The following is a 23,348-nucleotide window of genomic DNA, read 5'->3' as shown; positions in this document are numbered from 1 at the left end:
TGCCATAAACATGCCATACCATCCCTAATACTTGATCCCGCTCTTTGCCCAGTCTTTTGGTTAACCAGACATATGCCATAACTCAGCCATATATTGCTGGCGCTTCCTTATCTATTATGGACAACCTTAATCATACCACAGTTAAGCCAAAAGGCTTCCTTAATGCCAAAAGGAAGCCAAAAATGCCAAATGTATGCCATAATACAGCCAAAATATTTGCTATCTGGGATATGACCATAGGGCATGTTGAAGGCGCCCCCCAGCCCCCAATAAAAACATTAAAGTACAGAGGACTTTTATTTTGACAAAATTAAAGACATTTCCACCGTAAATTGATGCAGAAAAATTCACCAGAATGCAAAAAATTAAGTGTTGCTCAACATTTTCTGGCAGAGGAACACACTGTTGTTGTTTACTTAGACACTCATTAATGATATCAGTAACATCTCTGCTTTTCTTCCTGTATGTCAGCATTTAAATTCAACAGTAGGAGGAACTCAACCAGGACTTCCTCAAAATGTGTGATTTAAATTCTCGCAGCTTATATATCTACGGTCAGTCGGAGGGTTATCACCTGTCAAAACCAAAGTGCCACATAATCATTTTGTGCCCGTCAATGAATCAGTCAGTGACACCATCAGTTAATTGGACACAGCTGGTCGTGGAGCAACACTTAACGAGCCTACACCTTGTTTTGACTTTTGTATGTGTACAGAGACGAGTCAACCAGAAGTCCATTCATAACTATGGGAATGGGAGTATCCAATGTGCCTGCGTAATTCCTCCCCTTCGTAATATTCTGGTCTGAAATTTGCCGCAATACGTTAAAAATTGAACGTTTGCAGTGGATTTCAGAGAGACCGTATGACGGTGTGCTAGCTTAGCTAACAGGCTGCTAACTAGCTAACAGGCTATTTCCTTTAATTCAGTTGCCTGTGTTGATCGTCAGGTGAGAGTGTATGATTGAGAACAACTTGTTTATCTAGTTTTAACACATTATGAATCAGAGTAATTTTATTCTTCTAAAATATGGTTATACGTTATATACAGTCAGATTGTCATCACATCTATGACTCGTTCAGCCACGTACCTGGCAGGTCCCGTTTCTGTCCTGGTAATGCACCAAGCACATTTTCCAAAATACTAGATGGCAAAAAAAAAAGAAGACAAAATTAGCCTCTCACCAATGGCTACATGCGGTTTCTTTCCATCTGTAAAGAAATGCACTTCCTTGCGTTGGACACTAGAGGCATCATCTGTATATTTACAGATCTACGGTCACCAGTCACACACATAAACTTAACAAGTGGCAAGTTGTGTGTCTCCATTTTTAAGATATTAATACAATTGGAAAGCTAATGCAAGATGACGCTAAATGGTACAAGCGGCAAACTCCGGGGCTGAAAAATGAAGCCGACGCTTAAGTGTCAAAAACTGCAGTTCCTCTAATGGCCACTTGAGGCTGACTCCAGAAACGAGTCAATCTCCATAGACCATCATGTTAAAATACCCAACTTTACAGCAGAAATAAACATGTTTAAAGTCTGGTGTAAAAACAGTTTTAGTCTCTATGGCTAATTCAAACATTTGTGACAACTGCACAGGGGGTGAATTTTTATTAAGTCACCTATTTACATTTATTAAAGCTTAAAGTTACGCATGATTAAGGGTGTGGCTGCATTGAGCGACAGGTAGTCTGCGAGGTATCACCACAGTCCATTAGTCAGCTCCACCCTCTGGTCCAAATATGGTCACCTCGGGTCGCTTCTGGCTCCAAAAATCCAAGATGGTGACAGCCAAAATCCCGAACTCGAGGCCTCAGAACGGGAGCCCCAAACCGATAAGTGACATAAAGGTGGCTACGTTTGTTATTTTTACAGTGTAAGCATTCAATAAAACCGTATTTTACCCTTAAACAAAATAATTCAACCCACAAAATAACCTGTAACCCAACACATTTGTAGCTGTATAACAAATATGCAAATGTATTCTTTATGTCAGGAGTGAGAGTGGAATCATTTTCATGGGATATGGTGAGAACAATCCCGAGATCACTTTGTATTTTCAAGGCTGGTCTGCCTTTCCGACAAGAACCAGGGAAGACAGCAGCCTCATTGTGCGGAGCTTTGTTTTTGCATTCTGTTTGTGTATGTTTATCTGTCAGCTGCGGCTTTTTACACCCATAACTGGATCTCATGTAAACAAGCATTTCAATTACACCTCGTGCTCCCTCTGCTGCAACAGGTGCCTGCGCCGCTCCGGCTCGGCTTCCCCGCGCCCACAAACGACAAGAGAGGAATTTGTAAGTGTCTGATCCAACAGCTACATCTGCCAAGAGAGGCACGGCGCAATGCAAGACCCACAAGGGGGGAGGAGGAGTGTGTGTGCATCTGTGCATCTGACTGGAAGCCCCCCCATGAAGCCTCTGGCCACAGAGGTGTCTACTGTCTCCAGATTGGGTAGCTGGCGAGACATGTGTGTTTATGTGCATTTGTGTGTGTGTGCTTTATATACCCTCACCCACACAGCATCCATGTGTGTGTGAGGTATTTGAAGCCATGACTGTGCATGTGTCTCACTATGCATCTGAAACTAGCCGGCACTCTCTCTCAGATGCCGCAGGCCCTGACACACTGCACTACTGTGCTGTGGCCCCCCCTTTCCTCTCCCCTCCAACACCCCCTGTGTCCGTTTGGCAGGGAGACATGTCGAGGATGAGAGGAAAAAGCGCCTCCCCTGGGTGCTGCGCTGTAGCTAACCCAGATTTTATGCAGTGTGACACACAGAGGAAGGTTCCTGTGCTCCATTCAGAGCTGAGCTGTCTGAACCGAGGCGACCCGGAGAGCAGATAGTGCTTAAAAAATGTTCATGCAGCGGGTGCCAAGGAGAAAAAGTTAGCTCTGCATATCCCAACAAAAGTGTTTTAAAGTATGACATATTCTTTTTGTGTTCAGTCATGCATGCGCCAGTTAATAGGTTCCAATTATGGCTTCTTCTGACCTTTGAGACTTCATCAGTGTTTAATTTGCTTTAGAATCTTTTATTCTGGTTTGGCAAGGTCTCAACCCCAATCTCTGCAAAAAAAAAAAAACCTCTACAAAATGTTCTTATTTCCTACGAAATAGAATTTAAAGTGCAAAGAGGTGACCTTGTCACAGAGACAGTGGCTGTCCATCAGAGCAAACGCATCAAAAGAACAAATGTCGGCATCTTGTTTCTGCAAACCACACATGTAACATTTGTATGTCATTATGCAGTGGATATTGTTCGCGGTTTAAAGTGTGGTAATGTTAAGGCATAAAAACCACCTAGACGTGGTTATGAAAAGATCATGTTTGGGCTTAAAATATCTGGTTTTAATGGAACAATCACCACTGAAAATGCACCAATATCTCTAAAAACAGCTAGTTTGGGGGCCTCAATCGCTACTAGACATGTTGCCAATTTCTCGCTACAAAACAACCAGTTTTGGTGGGACAGTCACCGCTGGAAATGCTGCTGATGTCTTGCTAAAAACAACTGGTTTTGGTGCCACAATTGCTGCTGGAAATGTCACCAATTTCTTATTAAAAACAACCAATTAAGGTGGCATGATGATTAAGTATCTGGCCAAATGTCAGATATGAGGTTGGCAAATGGCCGAAAACGTGTTTTTACAGAACATTATGATGTCACAGGGAAGCTGACCTTTGACCTTTTGGATATAAAATGTCATCACTTCATTATTTTATCCTGTTAGATGTTTGTGTGAAGTTTTGTCATAATTAGTGTATGAATTCTTGAGTTATGGCAAAAAACATATTTTGTGAGGTCACAATGACCTTGACCTTTATCCACCAACTTCTAATCCGTTTATTCTTCACTCTAAGTGGACATACATGTCAAATTTAAAGAAATTCCCTTAAGGTGTTCTTGAGATACTGTGTTCATGAGAATGAGATGGATGCAGGGTCACAATGACCTTGACCTAGATATGTTTTTATTAACAGATGCTCAAATTACAGTACAGGAGTGCAGGAGCAGTTCCAAAATGTGTCAGGTTTCCATCTGTGCATTTGAAAATATTATTTTAAAAAGAAAAGGAAAAACATAGAAAGAGGCTAAAACACACACATAAAAACAAAACAAAACAAAAAATATAGATATAAGGATACTAATCTTTAAATAAATACAGTGAGGATGTACTAAAACTAAACCGTAGGAGATTCAGATGTACAAACATATATTAATAAATTCACGAATGAATCAGAAATGATCAAAGTTGGAAAAGAAAAACAAGAAATTGTTCAGAATCAAGCCCCCCGACACTGACCTTGTGCTTTTACCACCAAAATCCAATCAGTTCATCGTTGAGTCCAAGTGAACATTTGTGCCAAATTTAAAGAAATTCCCTCACGGTGTTCTTGAGATATTGCGTTCACAAAAAAATGAGACCATCAAGGTCACAGTGACCTTGAGCTATGACAACCTAAAAACAAATCAGTTTATTGTTGAGTCCAAGTGGATATTTGTGCCAACTTTGAAGAAATTCCCTCAAGCACTTCTTGAGATACTGCATTCACATGAATAAGATGGATGCAAGGTCACAGTGACCTTGACCTTTGGACCTTGACTAACTCGAGATACTGAGTTCCCAAGAATTAGATGGATATAAGGTCACAGTGACCTTGACTTTTGATCCTTGACCACCAATATATAATCAGTTTGTGCCAAATTTGAAGAAATTCCCTCACAGTGTTCTTGAGATATTGCGTTCATAAAAAAATGAGACCATCAAGGTCACAGTGACCTTGAGCTATGACAACCAAAAACTAAACAGTTTATTGTTGAGTTCAAGTGGATATTTGTGCCAACTTTGAAGTAATTCCCTGATGGATGTAAGGTCACAGTGAACTTGACCTTTGGATCCTGACTACCTTGAGATATTGTGTTCACAAGAATTAGATTGATGCAAGGTCACAGCAGCCTAGACTTTGATCGTTAACCAGCAAAATATGATCAGTTTGTGCCAAATTTGAAGAAATTCCCTCAACCCGTTCTTGAGATATTGTGTTCACAAGAATGAGATGGATGCAAGGTCACAGTGACCTTGACCTTTGGATCCTGACTACCTTGAGATATTTAGGTCCCAAGAATTAGATGGATGCAAGGTCACAGCGACCTCGACTTTTGATCCTTGACCACCAAAATATGATCAGTTTGTGCCAAATTTGAAGAAATTCCCTCAACCCGTTCTTGAGATATTGTGTTCACAAGAATGAGATGGATGCAAGGTCACAGTGACCTTGACCTTTGGATCCTGACTACCTTGAGATATTGAGGTCCCAAGAATTAGATTGATGCAAGGTCATAGCAACCTCGACTTTTGATCCTTGACCACCAAAATATAATCAGTTTGTGCCAAATTTGAAGAAATTCCCTCAACCTGTTTTTGAGATATTTTGTTCACAAGAATGAGATGGATGCAAGGTCACAGTGACCTTGACCTTTAAGTTATGACCACCAAAAACGAATCAATTCATCATTGAGTCCAAGTGGACATTTGTGCCAAATTTGAAGAAATTCCCTTTAGGTGTTCTTGAGATATCATGTACACAAGGATGGGACGGACGACCTGAAAATATGATGCCTCCGGCTATGGTTATTGCTGTATCGTGTGGAGACATAAAAAACGTATTTCAGCCACACAATTTTTTTTTTTCTTCTAAATATCATGTCTCCTTCTTTCACATTTCTTTTACATTACTAAACAAATTTGATGTTAAATAACTCTGGTTGAACTGGTCACTAAAAGCTGGCATGTACCTGGCTGTGACACGGGGCTACAAGCAGACATGGTTTCATTGTAAGAGTCACAAAAAAAGTTGCATTCCAGCACATGCTCCTCACCTCCAGCTGTAACACTGTGATGTGAAGATGTTGAGCAGTCCCACCTCGTATCATTACTCCCTCCTCCATGGGCTCCTCACACTATTGGCCCAGTCGGTGAGGGCCGGGAGGGGAACATGTGCACAAACCTCCCCTGAGGGTGCAGCACTTCACTCAGATAGTCATCAGTGTGATCACTGTGGACCAGAGCCAGAGGAAACAACATATCAAAAACATCTGGCTGAATCAGGAGTATAACTGAGAAACTGATGATTCTTCTGATCAATAACTCATACTCTCTCTGCATGTTTAATTACCATGACATTATACATGTTCTTAGGTCTGTAGTTTTCCACTCTGGGATCAGTTATTATGTCTTGTCTTATCATATCTTGTCTTAACTTGTCTTATCTTATCTCCTCCTGCCCAAGAATGAAACACAGTCTGTGGAATTGCTCAACACTTAAGTTTCTGCATTCTGTATCTTCAGAGAGAGTTTATTCTCAAATGCTCTGTACATACATATACACACAGGGGCTGTCTTGGAAGGGCAACCCGAGCACTTGGGGGTTGGATGTCTTGCTCAGGGGCAACTCTGCAGTGCCCAGGAGGCAAACTGGCATCTCTCCAGCTACCAGTCTATGCTCCATGCTCAGTCCACAGGGACTTGAAGCGGCGACCCTCCGGTTCCCAACCCAAGTCCCGATGAATGTTCTAAGGCATACTATATTTCAGCAACTGCTAACAGATAACTTATGTATTTGAAACAATTAAAATGTTTATTATTATTTATCATTATTATTATTATTATTACATTATTATTTATTTAATATTCTGCTGCATCACTAACTTCCTGGTGTCGGTCTCTTTAAGAAGGGAAAAAAAACCCCGGATACTCAGTTTCCGGTTTCACTGGTCCGTCACACAAATTGTTCCGTCAGCAAATGTAGGAGAAGAAGAAGAAGGAGGAGGAGGAGGGTTATGGCAACAATGATTGAGGAAAATGGTCCTTCGACTCATGTATGTGATTCTCTCTTTATTTTTTTAGTGCTTTAAAATGCTGTTCACGGTGTTTGACGTGTCATGGCGGAGAGAATAGAGTTAGCTTACAACATATTCAATTATAATGAAGGGTGTAGTTGTTGCTAACGCTAGCCGGTGGCTAACGAACTAGCTAGTACAACTGTCACCTGTTTACACCATGTAACGTTAGCCTGTATTTAAGAGATACTTGTTTAGTCTTGGACTCCAAATATGTAGCTATATTTGTAAACTTATCACACACCTTTCTGGATGATTTTAATACTGAAAACTGCAAAATAGGAGCATCAAATGTATTAATATTTCTACAAGTAAATCAAAAGTAAGTTACATTTGTTTGCCCATTAACTTAATCAGTTAACTGACCGCTTGTTCCGCCATTTTGTTCAGTGTTAGTTTAGTGTCTTACCTTTCTGTCCACACCCAGGAGCAGTCTGAGGTGTCCTCGTCGTCTCAGGCCCGGCAGAAACTGGAGGGGCTCCTGAACAAGAACATGAGGATCCGCATGACAGACGGACGGACTCTGGTGGGGCTGTTCCTCTGCACGGACCGAGACTGCAACGTCATCCTCGGGTCAGCTCAGGAGTTCCTCAAATCCACAGGTGGGTGAGGACTGAAGGTGTCCAACCAGGAAGAAGACAGAACTTTTAAGATTTGAAACTGGGTGATGTTTATATGATTGTATTTTTTATCTCCAGACACTTTCTCCCAGGGTGAGCCCAGAGTCCTGGGCTTGGCCATGATCCCCGGTCACCACGTGGTGTCCATCGAGGTGGAGGCAGACAGTCTGGAGGACGCACAAGGCTTCGGAGCGAACCACTGATGGAGACCCTTCCTGTCTGGACGACACTCAGCGCTCAGACTGACTGTCTCTCAGTGAGCTCAGGTTGTACGGCCGAGCTCAGAGGAGAGTGGACATCTTCACTGGAGGTGACTTCACCTCAGATACAGAACTCCTGTGTCAGTATTCTGGATTCAGCCATTCCCTCGAAGCTTGAAGATGAGGCCGCTGTATGATGCAGCGTGTGTGTATGAGAGGGTGTGGGCAAACAAGATGTGCGGAAATGGTGATTCAGTGTTGTGTACAGTCAACGTCTTTGTTTCATGATGTTTTAAATACATTTGTGTATTTGAGACTTTGTGTTTCATTAATTCTTGTAAACAAATGTTGGGTAGAAATGTATCAGGTGCTACGCAATTCTTCACATCTAAGTCTATTAACAGGCTTCAAATGGTACAACTATACATGTAAAGGAAGTTGTGGGAAGCCTTTTGTGCCTCCAGAGGGAGCCACAACAAAGTTTATTAAATTTGAGTTTGAATATAAAAAACATCAGAGGGTTCGGAGATAAAGAAGTTAGGTTTCCAGCACTGTGGGTAATGTAGGCGCCAGATTGAGTGGAATAAAAAGAAGGTATCTCTGCATCAGTTTGGATCCTCTTTTGTTTTTTAATATCTAACTCTAAATGTTATGGGAGTGCAATGCTAAATTGGTAGTGTACTCTGGACCCCATTTTCCCGTGTTTCTGTGTCTAAGTGACTAAAGAGAACAACAATTTCTGAAACTGGTCCAGCTTTGAGAGAGAGGGCTGCAGTGTAACCACTCAGAATGTTTGTACTGTCAATTTATGTCCACTAAAAGTGTTTGTTTTTGCCACTGACAGGCTCAGATTGTTATTCAAGTGTCTGACAACATTATGGAAAGGATCCCTACAGAGATAGACCTTTTTGTTTAACCAGAAACAGCCCCAAAATTGCCATTGCCAAACCCACCAGACTCCATTGAAATAAACGGTAATTTTAGTGTGTATAGAGTCAGCATATTTTCACATCTAACTGGGTGAATTAAAGGTTTATTTCAAGCAAATAAGAGTTGGTGATTGTTGGAACAGTGTGAGTTTAATTTTGTTTCTGTCGACTTTGACTTAAGTGTGTTTTACAATGATAAAATCACTGATTATTTAAATGGAGTCTGGTGGAATTGACGATAACGAATTCCAGGCGTCTTCTGGTTAAACAAAAAGGTCTATCTCTGTAGGGATCCTTCCATAATGTTGTCAGACACTTAAAAATAAAAATCGGAGCCTGTCAGTGTCAAAAACAAACACTTCGCAGCCTGTTTCACTGCTGTCAACGGCAGACTTTTTTGTTTAACCAAACACAGTCCTGAATTCTCTATCGTCAAACCCACCAGACTCCATTTAAATAAACAGTGATTTTAAAATCATAAGACACACTTCACTGAAAGTCAACAGAAACAAAATAAAACTCACAAAAACCATCTTGGTTCGTCTTTCCATTGTTCCAACAATCACCAACTCTTATTTGGTTGAAATAAACCCTTCACCCAGTTAGACATTAAAATGTGCTGACTCTATACACGCTTAAATTACTGTTTATTTAAATAGAGTCTGGTAGGTTTGGCAATGGTGATTTTGGGGCTGCTTCTGATTAAACAAAAAGGATCTTACTCATTAACAAAAAGGTCTATCTCTGTAGGGATCCTTTCCATAATGTTGCCAAACACCTGAATAATAATCTGAGCCTGTCAGTGACAAAAACAAACACTTTCAGAGGATGTAAATCGAGAAATTGAGGGTACAAACATGCCCAGGGTGGTTACACTGCAGCCCTCTCTTTTAAAACTGGACTAATTAAAAAAAAAACGTTGTTCCCATCAGTCACGAAAACATGTGAAAATGGGATCCAGGGTGAAAAACACTGAACTTACCCTTCAATTGTAGTGCAAGTTAGGAAAAATATCCCCATAAAAGCTGCAGGGGGAGCTGTTCTGTCTCCGTCTCTTTCACACCATGCATCATGAAATCAGGACAAACTTGGATTGTTTCAATATTTTAATATGCTTGAGCATGTCAGCTGACTCAGTCTGGCAACAGTAAAATTGATGCCACAAACAGCAGAAACCCCTAAAAAGAAAACCCAGAAACAAAACCATCCCACTCAGTCCATTTAAATACAAAGAGCCGGTCACATCTGGTTCACACAGTCGAGCAGTGGACAGAAAGCTGTTATGGTCACTGTATCTTTAAGCTGTTAGTGACACAATAACGTAGTTTGTACTGAGAAAGTCAGATCTTTATTAAACTGTTGTGTGTCTTTCCTGGCTGTAAAACTGGAGCCTCACTGATATTTTCAAATGCATCCTGTCAGACAAATTATACAAATGCACTGTATATGAATTACATACAATACGTCGCAGACCTGTAACTAATGCAACACACCCGCTCCAGCTCAGCATCACATTTTAAATGTGCATTTTTCTGATAGACCTTTCCAAAATGAGGCTTTGAGAGAACCACAGAAGACACACTTGGTTTGTAAAGAGTCTTTGAAAGGCTTTTCTAAAGCCCACAGTAACGTTTCAGGAGTGGAGGAGATGTGGAGTGGTTTTTCAAACATAAAAGGTAAAAGTGCAAGTTTTCAAAGACGTGCTTTGAAATGAGTGACGAGGGAAAAGGGCGAAATACTACAACCTTGGACTCAGTCATGAATTGCTCTGCTTTTGTCCAGAATATTTAACTTTTTTCGTCAGTTAAATATGGTGACGTAAGTTTTAATTAACAGTTACATCCGTAATGTTTTAAACCCGGATATAAAGCCTGTTGAAGAGATAATATTTCCACTGAAATACAAAATTCACACATTATTCTGATTAGATAGCTGCTGAAAACAAATCATAATTTAAAGGGTAAGTTCTCTGTTTTCAACCTGGGCCCTTATTTCCCATGTTTTTGTGTCTGACTGATGGCAACAACAATTTTTGAAATTGGTCTAGTACTGAGTAAAACAGGCTGCGATGTAGCTATTAAGGGCAATTGTACGTCCACTGAAAGTTTTTGTTTTTGCCACTGACAGGCTCAGATTATTATTTAAGTGTCTGATAACATTATGGAAATGATCCATACAAAGATAGACCCTTTTCTTTAACCAGAAACAGCCTGGAATTCTTTATTGTCAATTCCTGGGAATGTTTGCACCCTCAATTTACGTCCACTAAAGGTGTTTGTTTTTGTCACTGACAGGCTCAGATTATTATTTTAAGTGTCTGGCAACATTATAAAAGGATCCCTACAGAGATAGCCCTTCTTGTTTAACCAGAAACAGCCCCAAAATTACCGTTGTGAAACCAAGTAGACTCCATTTAACCCTTCAAAACCTGGAATGACAATTTTTTCTTGTACTGCTTTTAGACACATTTCGCAAGTATTTTAACTTTTTAATTTTGCACAAATTGGTGCAATTTCTTTAGAAAAATATGAGAAAAAATGCAATGAGCAACTTGGTAAAAAAAAACGTCCCACAAATGGCGAAAAAATTTGTAGATTTAGATTCATTTTCTTGTTTGTTTAACTTTTTTTTTAACCAATTTTCTTGTTTTTAATTTTCTCTTTTTACTAATTTCTTGCAATTTTTTTTATGTCATTCACTCTTTCGTTGCTCGTTGCCTTCTTTCCATGTTTTTGAAAGAAATCAAGCCAATGTGCTCAGGTTTTAAAGGGTTAAATGACCAGTAATTTTATCATCGTAAAACACACAAAGTCAACAGAAATAAAATAAAACTCACAAAGGCCATCTTGGTTCATGTTTCCACTGTTCCAATAATCACCAACTCTGGTTTGGTTGAAATAAACCTTTAGTTTACCCCCTTCCATAAGAAAATATTCTGGCGCTATACATGCTGAAATTACTAATTATTTAAATGCAGTTTGGTGTGTATGGTGATCACAATTTCAAGGCTGTTTTTGGTTAAACTGAAGGGATCTTTCTCTTTAACAAAAAGGTCTATCTCTGTATGGATCGTTTCCATTATATCAGACACTTAGAATAACAACCTGAGCCTGTCAGTGGCAAAAACACGCACTTAAAGTGGACGTGAATTGAGGGTGCGAACAAGCCCCGAGTGCTAAAATTGCAGCCTGTTTCACTGCTGCCAACTGCAGTGCTCTCGCTCAATACTGGACCAGTTTAAAAAATTGGTCTTCGTTAGTCTCGCGTTGACACAAAAACACTAGACAAGAAGTGACCAGGTTGAAGAATATTAAACGTACCTCATAAAATCAAATCAAAAACAATCACTGATTTAAGACCCATAGGATTTCACCCACAAGTTTCCTTTAACAGTGCTGAAGTCTCGCCTACTCACCATCAATGTAGACGCTCAAACAAAATGCCTCCTGATGTCATGATGTATAAAAATCTCAGTTCTATAGCACAGAGAAGTTTGACATGGTCAAAAATATGGAGATCGGTAAACATGTAATTCCTCTGCAGAATACTGTGAGCAGAAACCAACACACTGACAGTCCTCCTACGAACTGTCCGAACAACTACTGCATTAAAAAAAGAGCCCCTTCACAAAAGGTTCAAAGAATGGCACAAAGAAAGAAATGAGGAACAAGAGCAGACACCCACATCGACTGCTTTCAACCACCACCTTTCCGTTCCTAAGGATCTCAAGTGTTGACTTCATTTTCTTCAACCACAGCGATGAGTTAATTCGACAGCAGCCACGGTCACATCTTTAGTGTTAGTGGCTGGAAGTCCATTTTCCTTTCACTGTACAGCTCAAGCCTCCGCTGCGTTAAAAAACAAAAGGTTCAAGTAACCGACGAAACTGTGTCCAAGCTGAAGCACAAGTTCTGAGGAAGACTTCTCCATAAATCCGCTATTGATCTTCCCAAATGTCCCCAACCCCCACCCCCCCTCGTGTTCGTCACCTCCGCCACTCTAGTTGTGGTGGAACTTGAAGTGGAAGCTGCCGCCAGACTCAAACGGGTTGAAGTGATACGGCCAGCCCTGCCCTCCACCTCCGCCGCCACCTTGCTGGTTTTCCGGGTCCAGGGGATCCTCACCTGCGTCAAACTTCTGCCTCATTTCTGGAAAGACAATGGCAAGAATGGAGGGACAAATTTAAGATTAAATCATTGCTTGAAGGGACCTATTGTGCTGATCTTAACGTTCGTACTTGTAGTTTGGGTTTCTACTAGAACATGTTTACATGCTTCAACTTTATTTTCCAGGGGTGACCTCTAGTTTACCCTCTGTCACTCCGTTTTGGCACCTGCTTCTTTAAGACCCCTCCCAAAAAAGTGGAGTCTGCTCTAATTGGTCAGCATTTCCATTTTACTGCACCATCATTGCAGCCTGGAGAGTGACTGTAATGGCTAACAGCAGCACTCTCTACCCTGAAAAATCACTAATAAATACTTCCCGATGGGACATGTTCCCGCAGGAATAGGATGCAAAATCAGGCAGAAATTATCAACGTCAGCAACCAAGATTACATCTTTCCCTGACGTTAGCATGTAGATACATGTAGTAGTGTATGTAATGTAGACACCTGCAGTAGTGTGCCTGGAGCAGATGTGAGCTGCTCTCCTTCTGCTCCACAGCAGCTGAGGCTAACATCTGACAAGGAGTGGTTTAACAGTCCCAACAATCTCACACCGACACTGAAACGGCTCCGCTCTGTCATTAAACCCCTTAATAACTACTGGGTAACGTTAGCTGTGTGATACTATTTGGGATTTACACTTCTGCTTCGAATCAACGCCGTAATCTACGCTGTAGCCTGACGTGCACCTCCCCAGAAATGTATCTACACATCACAGCGACGCAGACCTCCTGTCTGTTTCTGTAAGCTGAAACCATTTCCCTCAGTGGAAACAAAGCTTTTATTTACTTTAATTTCGAAGATAAGAAACAATAAATTGTGAAGACAATAAAGCCTCCACAAAAATAGCATCTTCAGTCTTGTAATGTAAAATGCCATAGGCTTGTGCTAATAATGTTAGCATGTTGTATTTGTTTGGAAAACGTGTTTAGTATAAGACAGTTGTTTTGTCAGTGAACCTTGTGAGTTGTAATGGAGACAAATTTTGTCACGTTACCTTTGTTAAATGTTGCTGTTGTCCCTGGCTTCATATGAGTAGAGGAAAAGTCCGCTAGCTGCTAGGCTAATTTATACAATGTAAAATGCCATAGGCTTGTGCTAAAAACATTAGCATGTTGTATTTGTGGGGAAAATGTGTCCAGATAAAGACAAGTGTTTGTCTGTGAATGCTCCGAGTTATAGTGAAGCTGATTTGTGTACTTGTGTTTGAAATTGTCTCTATTAAGCCATGTTTAATGTGTGTTTAATGTGTGTTTTGAATCAACTAAACTTTACAGCACTTCACAGAAACCCACTCGCCATCTAGTGTTTTGGAGGTGTAACTGCAGAGTGACACAGACACACCACCACACATGTAGAAGTGCTCACAATGGCGTAGGCTACGGCATAGAGCTGACGCACAAGTATAAACCCGCCCTAACAGTTTAGCCCTGTCTGTGTGTGTGTGTGTGTGTGTGTGTGTGTGCTCTGTCCCAGGCGTGAAGCTAACACTCCTGCAGTAGTCGTCTCAGTAAGCATAATAGGTCCCCTTGAACACATTGGATTTTGTCAAACTAATCTGAGATAACCTGAGTAATTAAGTTGTATTATGACAATTTCAAACACACTTCCACATATATGTAGGTATGCTTTTAAATTAGCTATTAGTAGTGTGAAAGTGTCAGTACAGATACAAGCTGCCAGAAACTGTTTTCGCTTATTCTGTAATCTCAAAATTACACTTGCTAACTTGTTGGAAGTCACTCTGAATAAGTGTCTGCTAAATTCCTAAAAAGACAATCTAACAGCTGTCTGGGCTCCTGACCTGGGTCAGTGAGGACTTCTTTAGCTGACGCGATGTCGATAAACTTCTTTTCTGCTTCTTTCTTCTCCGCCTCAGACTGGAAGTTGTCGGGGTGCCACTGCTGCGCCAGCTTCCTGTACGCCTTGATGATCTCCTGCTTGTTTGCATTCCTGAGGAAAACAAAGTGCGTGGGAGTTATCTGGAGGGATCTGCTCAATGCATTTATCGACCGTGGATGGATTCAGTGTTCAGTCCAGAGGAAATACACACTGTGTGTTACAGAACTGGTTGGACCGGTTACCTGCCGACACCGAGGATCTTGTAGTAATCCCTCTTACGAGAGATTTTCAGCAGTTTCTGTGCTCGGTCCAGGCCCTCTTTGAGATCGATGCGGTCGCCTTCGCCGTCAAACTCTCTCGCCTCTATGTAGTCCTCCACGGCTGGAATGAAACAGATAATAAAAGACCTTTAAAAAGATGTTTGTCTGCCACACTTGTATCTGAACAAAACTAAATTTTGTTTTTAAATAACATTTTTGAGAGTAGAAGACAGCCTTGTTTCACACTTATCCTACATGGAACTGTCATCGATTTGGACTGGACAAATTCTACCTGATCTTATTTTAAGGGGGGAATAACAATAAAAGACTACAATCTATTAATCGACCTTCTGAATGCATGTTTCGCCTGGCAGTTTACTGTATTTTTGGCACCATAAACCCCGGAGAACCTGCTAACCTAGACCCAATACATGCATGCTTGTATGTGTATGCAAACGTAAGATGTTTCTTTACCTTTCTCGTACTCCTGGTTGAGGATATAAGCCTCGGCTCGGTCTCGGAGGACGTTGGCGTTGCGAGGGTCTCTCTGATGAGCCTCTGAACACACGTCTATGGCCTCCTGAGCCAAGTTAATCTACAATAGGCAAGACAGAGGGGTTAGTGAGTTGGCACCAGTTGGAAAGGATCAAAAACAGAAACAGAAAGAGAAAATCTAACCTTCATGTATTTACTTTATTTATGTGTTAGAATACAGGCACAAGTTATCTTACCTTGACAAGGCAGAAGCAGATCCTCTCTTTGGCCAGGTTAGTGTAGTGTGGGACATTAGGCTCTGTCTTCATCACTGATTCATACTTTTCAATAGCTTCCTCGTACCTAGTTGTGTGTAAACAGAAAATTCAGTGAGGGTTTCAGGTAGCTAGTTAGGTTGCAAGTGTTAGCTTCTTCTTGTATTTCTGGTTCAAGTATCAACAAGATTTTGAAATAACGGGGATCACATGCAATGTGTAGGTTGTAAGTTAGATTTGCATGTTTAATAAAAGGTATCACATGTGCCCTGACTCATCAAACCACCCACACTGATTCCTATTTTCTGAGGCAGCTAACTTTCATCTCAAAGATATCAAGTGGCTGATATTTTCTGTTTCAAACGGACGCATATTTCAAAGCACACACCTTGTAAGTACATGTTATGATAGCCTTACAACAAATGACTCTTTAGGCCTTTTTCTTTATGGTCAGACAAATTCTCAATGTTGGAATAAAATTATGTGAGTTGTGGTGATCTTGATGGTGTAAGGTGATCATAGAATTCAGTCCAAGCTGTCGCAAGTCTTTTATGTGTTTTTGCGGACACTTAAGGAACTGTTAATATGACATGTCTTTTTAAAAGGGAGTTTGGTGTCATATTTCCGCCAGCGGCAAGATGGGAAATAATCTTTCCACTTTTTGCAAAAAAAAAAAAAAATCTTATTAAGTGTGGCTAAAAACTCACATTGTCTCCCCATGCACACACACACACACACACACACACTTTACCCAAGGCGGCGGCCCGCCTTTGTCTTAAATAGACAGGGAAAAAACCCAGTCTTCCTGTGTATGGCAGGAATAAGTCAAACAAGTTTTGGCTTTCTTGAAATGTGGAAAAGGAGGAGAAACTGGTGGAGCTTGTCACAGGTCACGTCCACATTCTACAGTGTCTTTTTTCTTTATGACTGTTTTTTAACACACTCGGACAGCTGTGGCCAAAAGCTGCTTCGGTTTCTGCTCAAACGTTTGACAGGTTTTATTCTTGTAAATTTACACCAGGAGGAGGATGGGAAACACTCTGAAAAAGATTCTAGTGGTAGTCTTGCAAGTAGTGGCCCTGCAAGATCCCCAGTATTTGTGATTTAGTGACTTATGACACATCGTCTTTATGCCTACTGTATACTAGAAGACTTTCAAAAGACTTGTAAAAGACTTGAGTGACACCCTCACATATCTTAAGACTGTGTGGGTTTTTAGTCTCACACAAAAACATTTTGAAACTTTGAAAAGCAACTAGATTCCTTTCGAGATTATTTCCCATCCTGTTCCTGGTGGAAAATATCACACCAAACTCCCTTTAAGAAATATGACATTTTAACAATTCCTTAACTTTCTGCAAAAAGACATGACTCTGGAAACACAAGATTAAAGGTGTCATATGTCGACAGTTCTCTTGTCAATTCGGCACCAATATAATAAACAAAGATAAACTGTGTTTGCGTACAGACTTTAAATTCTGGATTTTGTTTCCTCAACTTGCTACCAGCCTCTGTTGGTTAATTGCACTATTTTTGTGGGAGGAGACTGTGGGAATAAGTGCTGGTTGGTGGATCAGATACACACTGAATTAAACACAGTCTTGTTTCCTCCACAGCTCCACCAGCTTCTCCTCCTTTTCCGCAGTACAAGAGAACAGAGACTTGTTCACGTTCACTCTCTACCTGGTTTGCTGCTTCCTGTTTGGTGCTGGAGAGAGTGCAGCTATTGGTTGCTGACAACGTTCATTTCATTGAACTTCAGTATTTGCATGAGCCAAGACTAAAGACTTCATGATTTCAGAGGACAAAGCGCACCACTCCTACAGACGTACTGACCTCGTCTGCTCAATGAGCTCCTCTGCTGCGTCCAGCTGCTTGCTGAGCTTCTTCACCTGCTTGTAGTGGCTGAAACACTCCTTGTCATCCTGATCCAGCTTCAGACACTCCCGGATGTGACTGCACACAAACAGACGAGCCAGACGGACATTTTGTTATGGTGACACAGATGCGCTCAGGATGAAAATCAGCTTCATTTGCATGGCTCTATATCAGCGTAGTTTGTTTATTCCAGCTCACTTGAGTGACTCGTGGTGATCCCCGAGGCTGTAGTGCAGCATGCTGAGCTTCAGGAAGGCGGCGCGGTTGTCGTTGCGTAGCCTCGTGGTCGGTGTCAGATCCAGGATGGCTTTCTGAGGATCGCCCATGCGGATGTAACATTCTGCACGGAGCTCCCGCGACTCAGGATCCCAAGGAGAGATCTGGAGAAGGACGGAAACTTTATTATGTGTGCGAAGTAATTCAACTCAACTGCCATCTAACGTATGATGGGAAATAATATAATAATAAAAGATCTTTTATTTTAGGAGACTTTCTCCAGAGCGGACACACACCTCAATGACTCTCTCCAGCACGCTGATGGTGGCGCTGTAGTCTCCTTGGTGGTATGCGGCATGTGCGTCCTCCTGCAGCTCCTCCAGCTCGTTCGCTTTCATCAGCTGGTCCTGAGCTTCTTCGTGGTCTGGGGAGCGCTGCAGCTAAAAACAAACCAGACGAATTATTCTGGCTGCTGCAGGTAAAACACTACAAAGGACAGCAGCGGTGATTTGGGATTTAAACTCACCACGGCTTCAAAGTCCTCCCTGGCCTCCTCAGTGTTACCCTGCTTCAGCAGGATATTCCCTCTCTGCAACCTGGCCTGAAAACGCAGGAACAAAGAGAGACCCAGGAGATGGAGAGAAATATGAGAAGCATATAGACACATAATGAGGACTAGGGATGCAAAAGGGTCTGTAAATTTCCATTTAATGTCTGAAAAACTTCACAATTTCGATTATAAAAGTTGTACCTCTTTATTATCTGGGGGAAAAATACACATAAAAAGCAATACTAGGTCTTAAAGCATGTCTAGGTTAAAGGCAGAGTTCACATTTTTTGAAGTGGGGTTATATAAGGTACTTTTCCACAGTCAGTGTATTCCCCACAATAGATATCAGTCAGCACGCCCCCAGTTTGGAGAAGCAGGCAGGAGTACTGACACTGAAGCTAAGCAATGCACTGCTATGGATGGGGGTAGCAGCAAAACATATTTTAGCCACCTAAAAAAACTCAGTATCAGTTTAAGTGCACGTTATATTGAGAGCATTTTCACTTCAAAGCCAGACTCCATTGAGAAAAACGGTGATTTAACATTGCTGAACACGGGAGCTGCTGGTCTACCGCTGCCTCCGTCCGTTAGTTTGTTTGTGCTGTTGTCGTTGAAGGGGTAGGATAAGTTACACGATAACACCAACAAGCCAGCTGACTAAGGCAACAGTAGCTCTCATGTTCAGCAAAATTACTAAGGGTGGGAGGCACCAGAGGATCCACGATACGATATTATCAGGATACTTAAGTCACGATACGATATTATTGCGATTTTAAGTCTGTTTTCAGTCTTTTCGCAGCAGCAAATTGTATCTAGTGGACTGAAAAAGGCTAACGAAAGTTTAATTTGTATTTGTCATATTAATGATTTCTTTACTAAAAAAAAAAAATCGATACTTGGTACTTGGTATGTGATGACACGATATTGCCACACAAAATATCGCGATACTATAACGTATCGATTTTTCCCCACCTCTGAAAATTACTGTTTGGTCATCGGAGTTCGCTGGCTTTGACGAGAGCATAAAGAGAGTACAGATGCCGAGAACGGTGTACCCGTCGAAAATTACCGTCTGATGGAAAGGTAGGACATTGATAATACTCTCAATATTGCATACACTTAAACTGATATTGATCTATTAGCGCCAGTTGTGGCTCATTATTGGTAGTTCGACCCCTGGCTCCTCCAGTCCACATGTCAAAGTATCCTTGGGCATGATACTGAACCCCAAATTGCTCCTGATGGCTGTTCCATCAGTGAGAATGGTTAGTGAGTAGCAGGTGGCAACATGTATGGTACCCTCGGCCACCAGTGTGTGAATGAGTGACAGCGCTTTGAGTGGTCAGAAGACTAGTGCAGTCCACTATGGAAAAGTACCGCACACAACGCTGCTTTAAAAGCTACGAACTAGCCCTTTAGAGTATGCCTAAGGTTGCAAAGGGTCCATACATTTCCAGTACATTTCTGGAAATTTCCCAAGGTAAGTTGAGCTCAGGAACTTTATTTATTTTAAAAGAGAAAAAGCCAAAAATATTCCAATTTCAATATACATTTTTTAGCTTTTAATAGTGAATTAATTCAGGGGGAAATACACATAAAATCAGACTCTGAATCAGGCGAACTTACAGCCAGGAAGTCGGGTTTGAGCTGGATGGCTCTGGTGAGGTCTGGCAGGGCAGATTTGGATTTTCCCATCGCCAGAAACACTGCAGCTCGCTTGTAGTAGGTCAGGTAATTCTTAGAGTCTCCCTCTGTGAAAATAATTCACACCAAATGTCATTCTTAATGTACAAAAACAAATCTGTCTGTGCGGAAGTTTGGAAGATTACAGGCATTATCAGAGCAGAGAAAGCGGCTGTAAATGTCAGCCAGTGGTGAGAGTATAAATGTGTGTCAGCGTGTGTGTGTGTGTGTGTGCGCGTGTAACCTTACCCACAGCCGAGTGGTAGTGGGACAAGGCCTCGGCCAGCTGACCAGCAGCCAAAAGTTTGCGGCCCATCTCCAAGTGGTGCTCGATCTCGACATGAGTCGCCCCCAAGACACCTGTAACATAAGACGGCGCTTGAGCCTCGCTAGAAATATATCGCTGACAAAGAGAGATGGCGACAACATTATTAGACAGCAGACTGTCTACAAGAAACTCAAAAAACAAATACATTCTCCGACACTCAAGCTACACCTGTTTATGATTTATATTCTAACAGCTAGTTTGTGAGTCACTTGAAGTATTTAGGTGAATCAGAGGTGCAGACACGACCAAATGCTGCTCATTAAATTTCATACGAGCTAAACAGGAAGTCAAAGCCAAGTCTATTTTGCTTCAAATACCCAACCTTAATCATCACCATTCTAATTTGTGACGAACAGAGGCAATGACAGCCCCTCAAACTGACTCCTAACACTATAAACATGTGGTGTGCGTTCAGTATAAGCTGATAGTTGTATTTAAAACACATTTCAAGATGTTACAGACCATGACATGAAATAAACATGTTTGCCGTGATGATGTTGCTGTTCTGTTTGACTCCAAGAAGCCATCTCTAGGTGTGTAAGGCCATTATGTGCATGGCGATATTTCATCTCTATATGATTTAATTCATTGAACAAGCCCAAACAGACTCCTGTCAGTTTGACAGTTCATGAAAACAAGATGGAGCATCTCAAAGGGTTTATCCTCAAATTAAATGTCTTCTATCACTTTGGTTAGGCCTGTCATGATTTCTGCTTTTGTTTGGATGATATATTGGCCAAGAAATAATGTGATAAACTGTATTATTGTCATTTTAAGACCATTTTATGCCACTGATTTGATATAATAAATAAATATTTAAATATTATATCCTCCTGAGACCTGCACGTTTGTTTGGTATGCTTTTTAATTTCTCCAAGCTATCTGGGATCAGTAGGACCTGATAAGTATAAAAAACTAAACACTGTCAACAATAATAAAGTCCCAATGTCCTCAAACAAAGAAACGACAATAAAGTTCCAATGTCCTCAAACAAAGAAACGACAATAAAGTCCCAATGTCCTCAAACAAAATGATAATAAAGTCCCAATGTCCTCAAACAAAGAAACGACAATAAAGTCCCAATGTCCTCAAACGAGACAACAATAAAGTCCCAATGTCCCCCCAAAAAAGAAACGATAATAAAGTCCCAATGTCCTCAAACGAGACGATAATAAAGTCCCAATGTCCCAAAAAAAAGAAAAAAGAAACGATAATAAAGTCCCAATGTCCTCAAACAAAACGATAAATAAGTCCCAATGTCCCCCCCCCAAAAAAAGAAATGATAATAAAGTCCCAATGTCCTCAATGAGACAACAATAAAGTCCCAGTGTCGTCAAACAAAACAATAATAAAGTCCCAATGTCCTCAAACGAGACAACAATTAACTCCCAATGTCCCCCCAAAAAAGAAACGATAATAAAGTCCCAATGTCCTCAAACGAGACGATAATTAACTCCCAATGTCCCCCCAAAAACAAATGATAATTAAGTCCCAATGTCCTCAAACGAGACGATAATAAAGTCCCAATGTCCTCAAACAAAACAACAATTAACTCCCAATGTCCCCCCCCCAAAAAACGATAATAAAGTCCCAATGTCCTCAAACAAAATGATAATACACTCCCAATGTCCCAAAAAAAAGAAACGATAAAGTCCCAGTATCCTTAAACAAGTACTTCTTAATTAACATAAAGTCCCAGTATCCTTAAACAAGTACTTCTTAATTAACAGCGTCTTATCTTGTTACTGTTGCAACAATTGGTCAAATTTGTTGCCATATCAAACTACAAACATTATTAATCTCAAATACACAAGTTTCAACCATAAAATGTGATCAGGTTTTGGACCTTGTCCACATTTGTGTCGGGATCAGCTGCAGACTAACTTGGCAGAGACGGCTGCCATCTTGTTTTGACATGCATTAGTGTATTGTGCTCTTACTACCACTAGATGGCACAAAAAGTGTCCACGAATGAGGACAACAGGTCTAAGGTAAGCAGAATGAAGTATAAGGTCAAGTAAATCCAAAATGTGATGTCCTCACATGAGGACGCAGGGTCTCAGGAGGATATATTGAGAATAATATATAGTGGCCCTTCTGTTGCTCACCTGCCACCTCCCTCCTCAGATAAATACAGTACAGTCCCTAATGATGTTGGTGACAGGAAGTAGGGTCCCAGTCAGGACTGTAGCTCCACGTACTGCTCCTAGTTATAACTACAACTCTTAAACACCTTGTACAGCTGTTGCTAATGTCTTTTACAGCCTATATAATGTTATTATCAGTGTAATAATGAAGCAGTGGCTGTGACTCAGAGCAGGTGATGGTGGGGCGGGTAACAGTGTACCCGGTAAGCTAACATTCCGGGTCAGTTTTAACGGCTTTACAGAAGTTATAAACGCACATTACCGTCTGTAGTTGTGTTTTAAAAACTTGTTTGTGAATGTGAAGCCAGGCTTACCGTCCAGCTGGATATCCAGGATGACACACAGCAGTGACAGAGAGCACAGGACCCCGCTGAGTCCTGTCCGCCGACACGACTCCATCTCCGGCTTCAGTCACACTTTCACACCGGAACCAGCAAACTTAACGGCTCTACTTTCACGTCTACCGAAGACGCCTTTTAGTTTCATTGAAGCTGGTGATATACAACCTTAAACCTCCATCCTTTCCCTCTCCGCTACACCGCAGGAACAGCTACGACGGTGTATTTACGGTCCCGGTGTGACAGTGTTCCGTGTAGAAATACGGCAGCTGAAAGGTTCCCCCCTGTAACGGTAACGGTTAAAGAGCGGTTCCTCCGCCGTGACAGGGACTCAGTGGGGTTTAGTTGAACTTAAAGCACCTCCACGTAACATGAGGATGGTGAGGGTGAACAGCTGAGGGCCGGTACACTTTGTACATGAAACCTTTTTGCTTCTGGTACCGTCGTCTCCTCCCTTTCTGCCCCACATATCTGTGGTTGGTCCACGGGCCGCACATCCGTGTTGGTCTGGAGACGTGGGCTGCGCTCATTGGA

General features: G+C 41.4%; 2 protein-coding genes across 3 annotated transcripts; one reads left to right on the top strand and one right to left on the bottom strand.

The window, feature by feature from the left end:
• Positions 1 to 6,748: 6,748 nt before the first annotated feature.
• naa38 (N-alpha-acetyltransferase 38, NatC auxiliary subunit) lies at positions 6,749 to 8,043 on the top strand. Of its 2 annotated transcripts, none has more exons than XM_050067711.1 (3): positions 6,749 to 6,888; positions 7,337 to 7,511; positions 7,608 to 8,043. In XM_050067711.1, the coding sequence occupies exons 1-3, from the start codon at positions 6,850 to 6,852 to the stop codon at positions 7,730 to 7,732; spliced, it is 339 nt and encodes a 112-aa protein (XP_049923668.1). In that variant the 5' UTR covers positions 6,749 to 6,849; the 3' UTR covers positions 7,733 to 8,043. The 2 variants fall into 2 exon arrangements, with proteins under 2 accessions (XP_049923668.1, XP_049923669.1); XM_050067712.1 differs by having other exon boundaries at positions 6,773 to 6,888; positions 7,340 to 7,511.
• A 1,708-nt stretch (positions 8,044 to 9,751) lies between these two features.
• dnajc3b (DnaJ (Hsp40) homolog, subfamily C, member 3b) lies at positions 9,752 to 23,259 on the bottom strand. The gene is made up of 12 exons (XM_050067689.1): positions 22,791 to 23,259; positions 20,251 to 20,361; positions 19,945 to 20,069; positions 18,295 to 18,369; positions 18,065 to 18,208; positions 17,751 to 17,932; positions 17,511 to 17,630; positions 15,657 to 15,762; positions 15,400 to 15,520; positions 14,908 to 15,046; positions 14,628 to 14,776; positions 9,752 to 12,806 (listed from the first exon to the last, which is right to left on the bottom strand). The coding sequence occupies exons 1-12, from the start codon at positions 22,873 to 22,875 to the stop codon at positions 12,658 to 12,660; spliced, it is 1,506 nt and encodes a 501-aa protein (XP_049923646.1). The 5' UTR covers positions 22,876 to 23,259; the 3' UTR covers positions 9,752 to 12,657.
• Between the last annotated feature and the right edge of the window lie 89 nt (positions 23,260 to 23,348).

The sequence above is a fragment of the Epinephelus moara genome, chromosome 17, assembly GCF_006386435.1.
Source record: "Epinephelus moara isolate mb chromosome 17, YSFRI_EMoa_1.0, whole genome shotgun sequence".
In the NCBI taxonomy this organism is placed as follows: domain Eukaryota; kingdom Metazoa; phylum Chordata; class Actinopteri; order Perciformes; family Serranidae; genus Epinephelus; species Epinephelus moara.
This window is presented reverse-complemented; position numbering and strand designations above follow the sequence as displayed.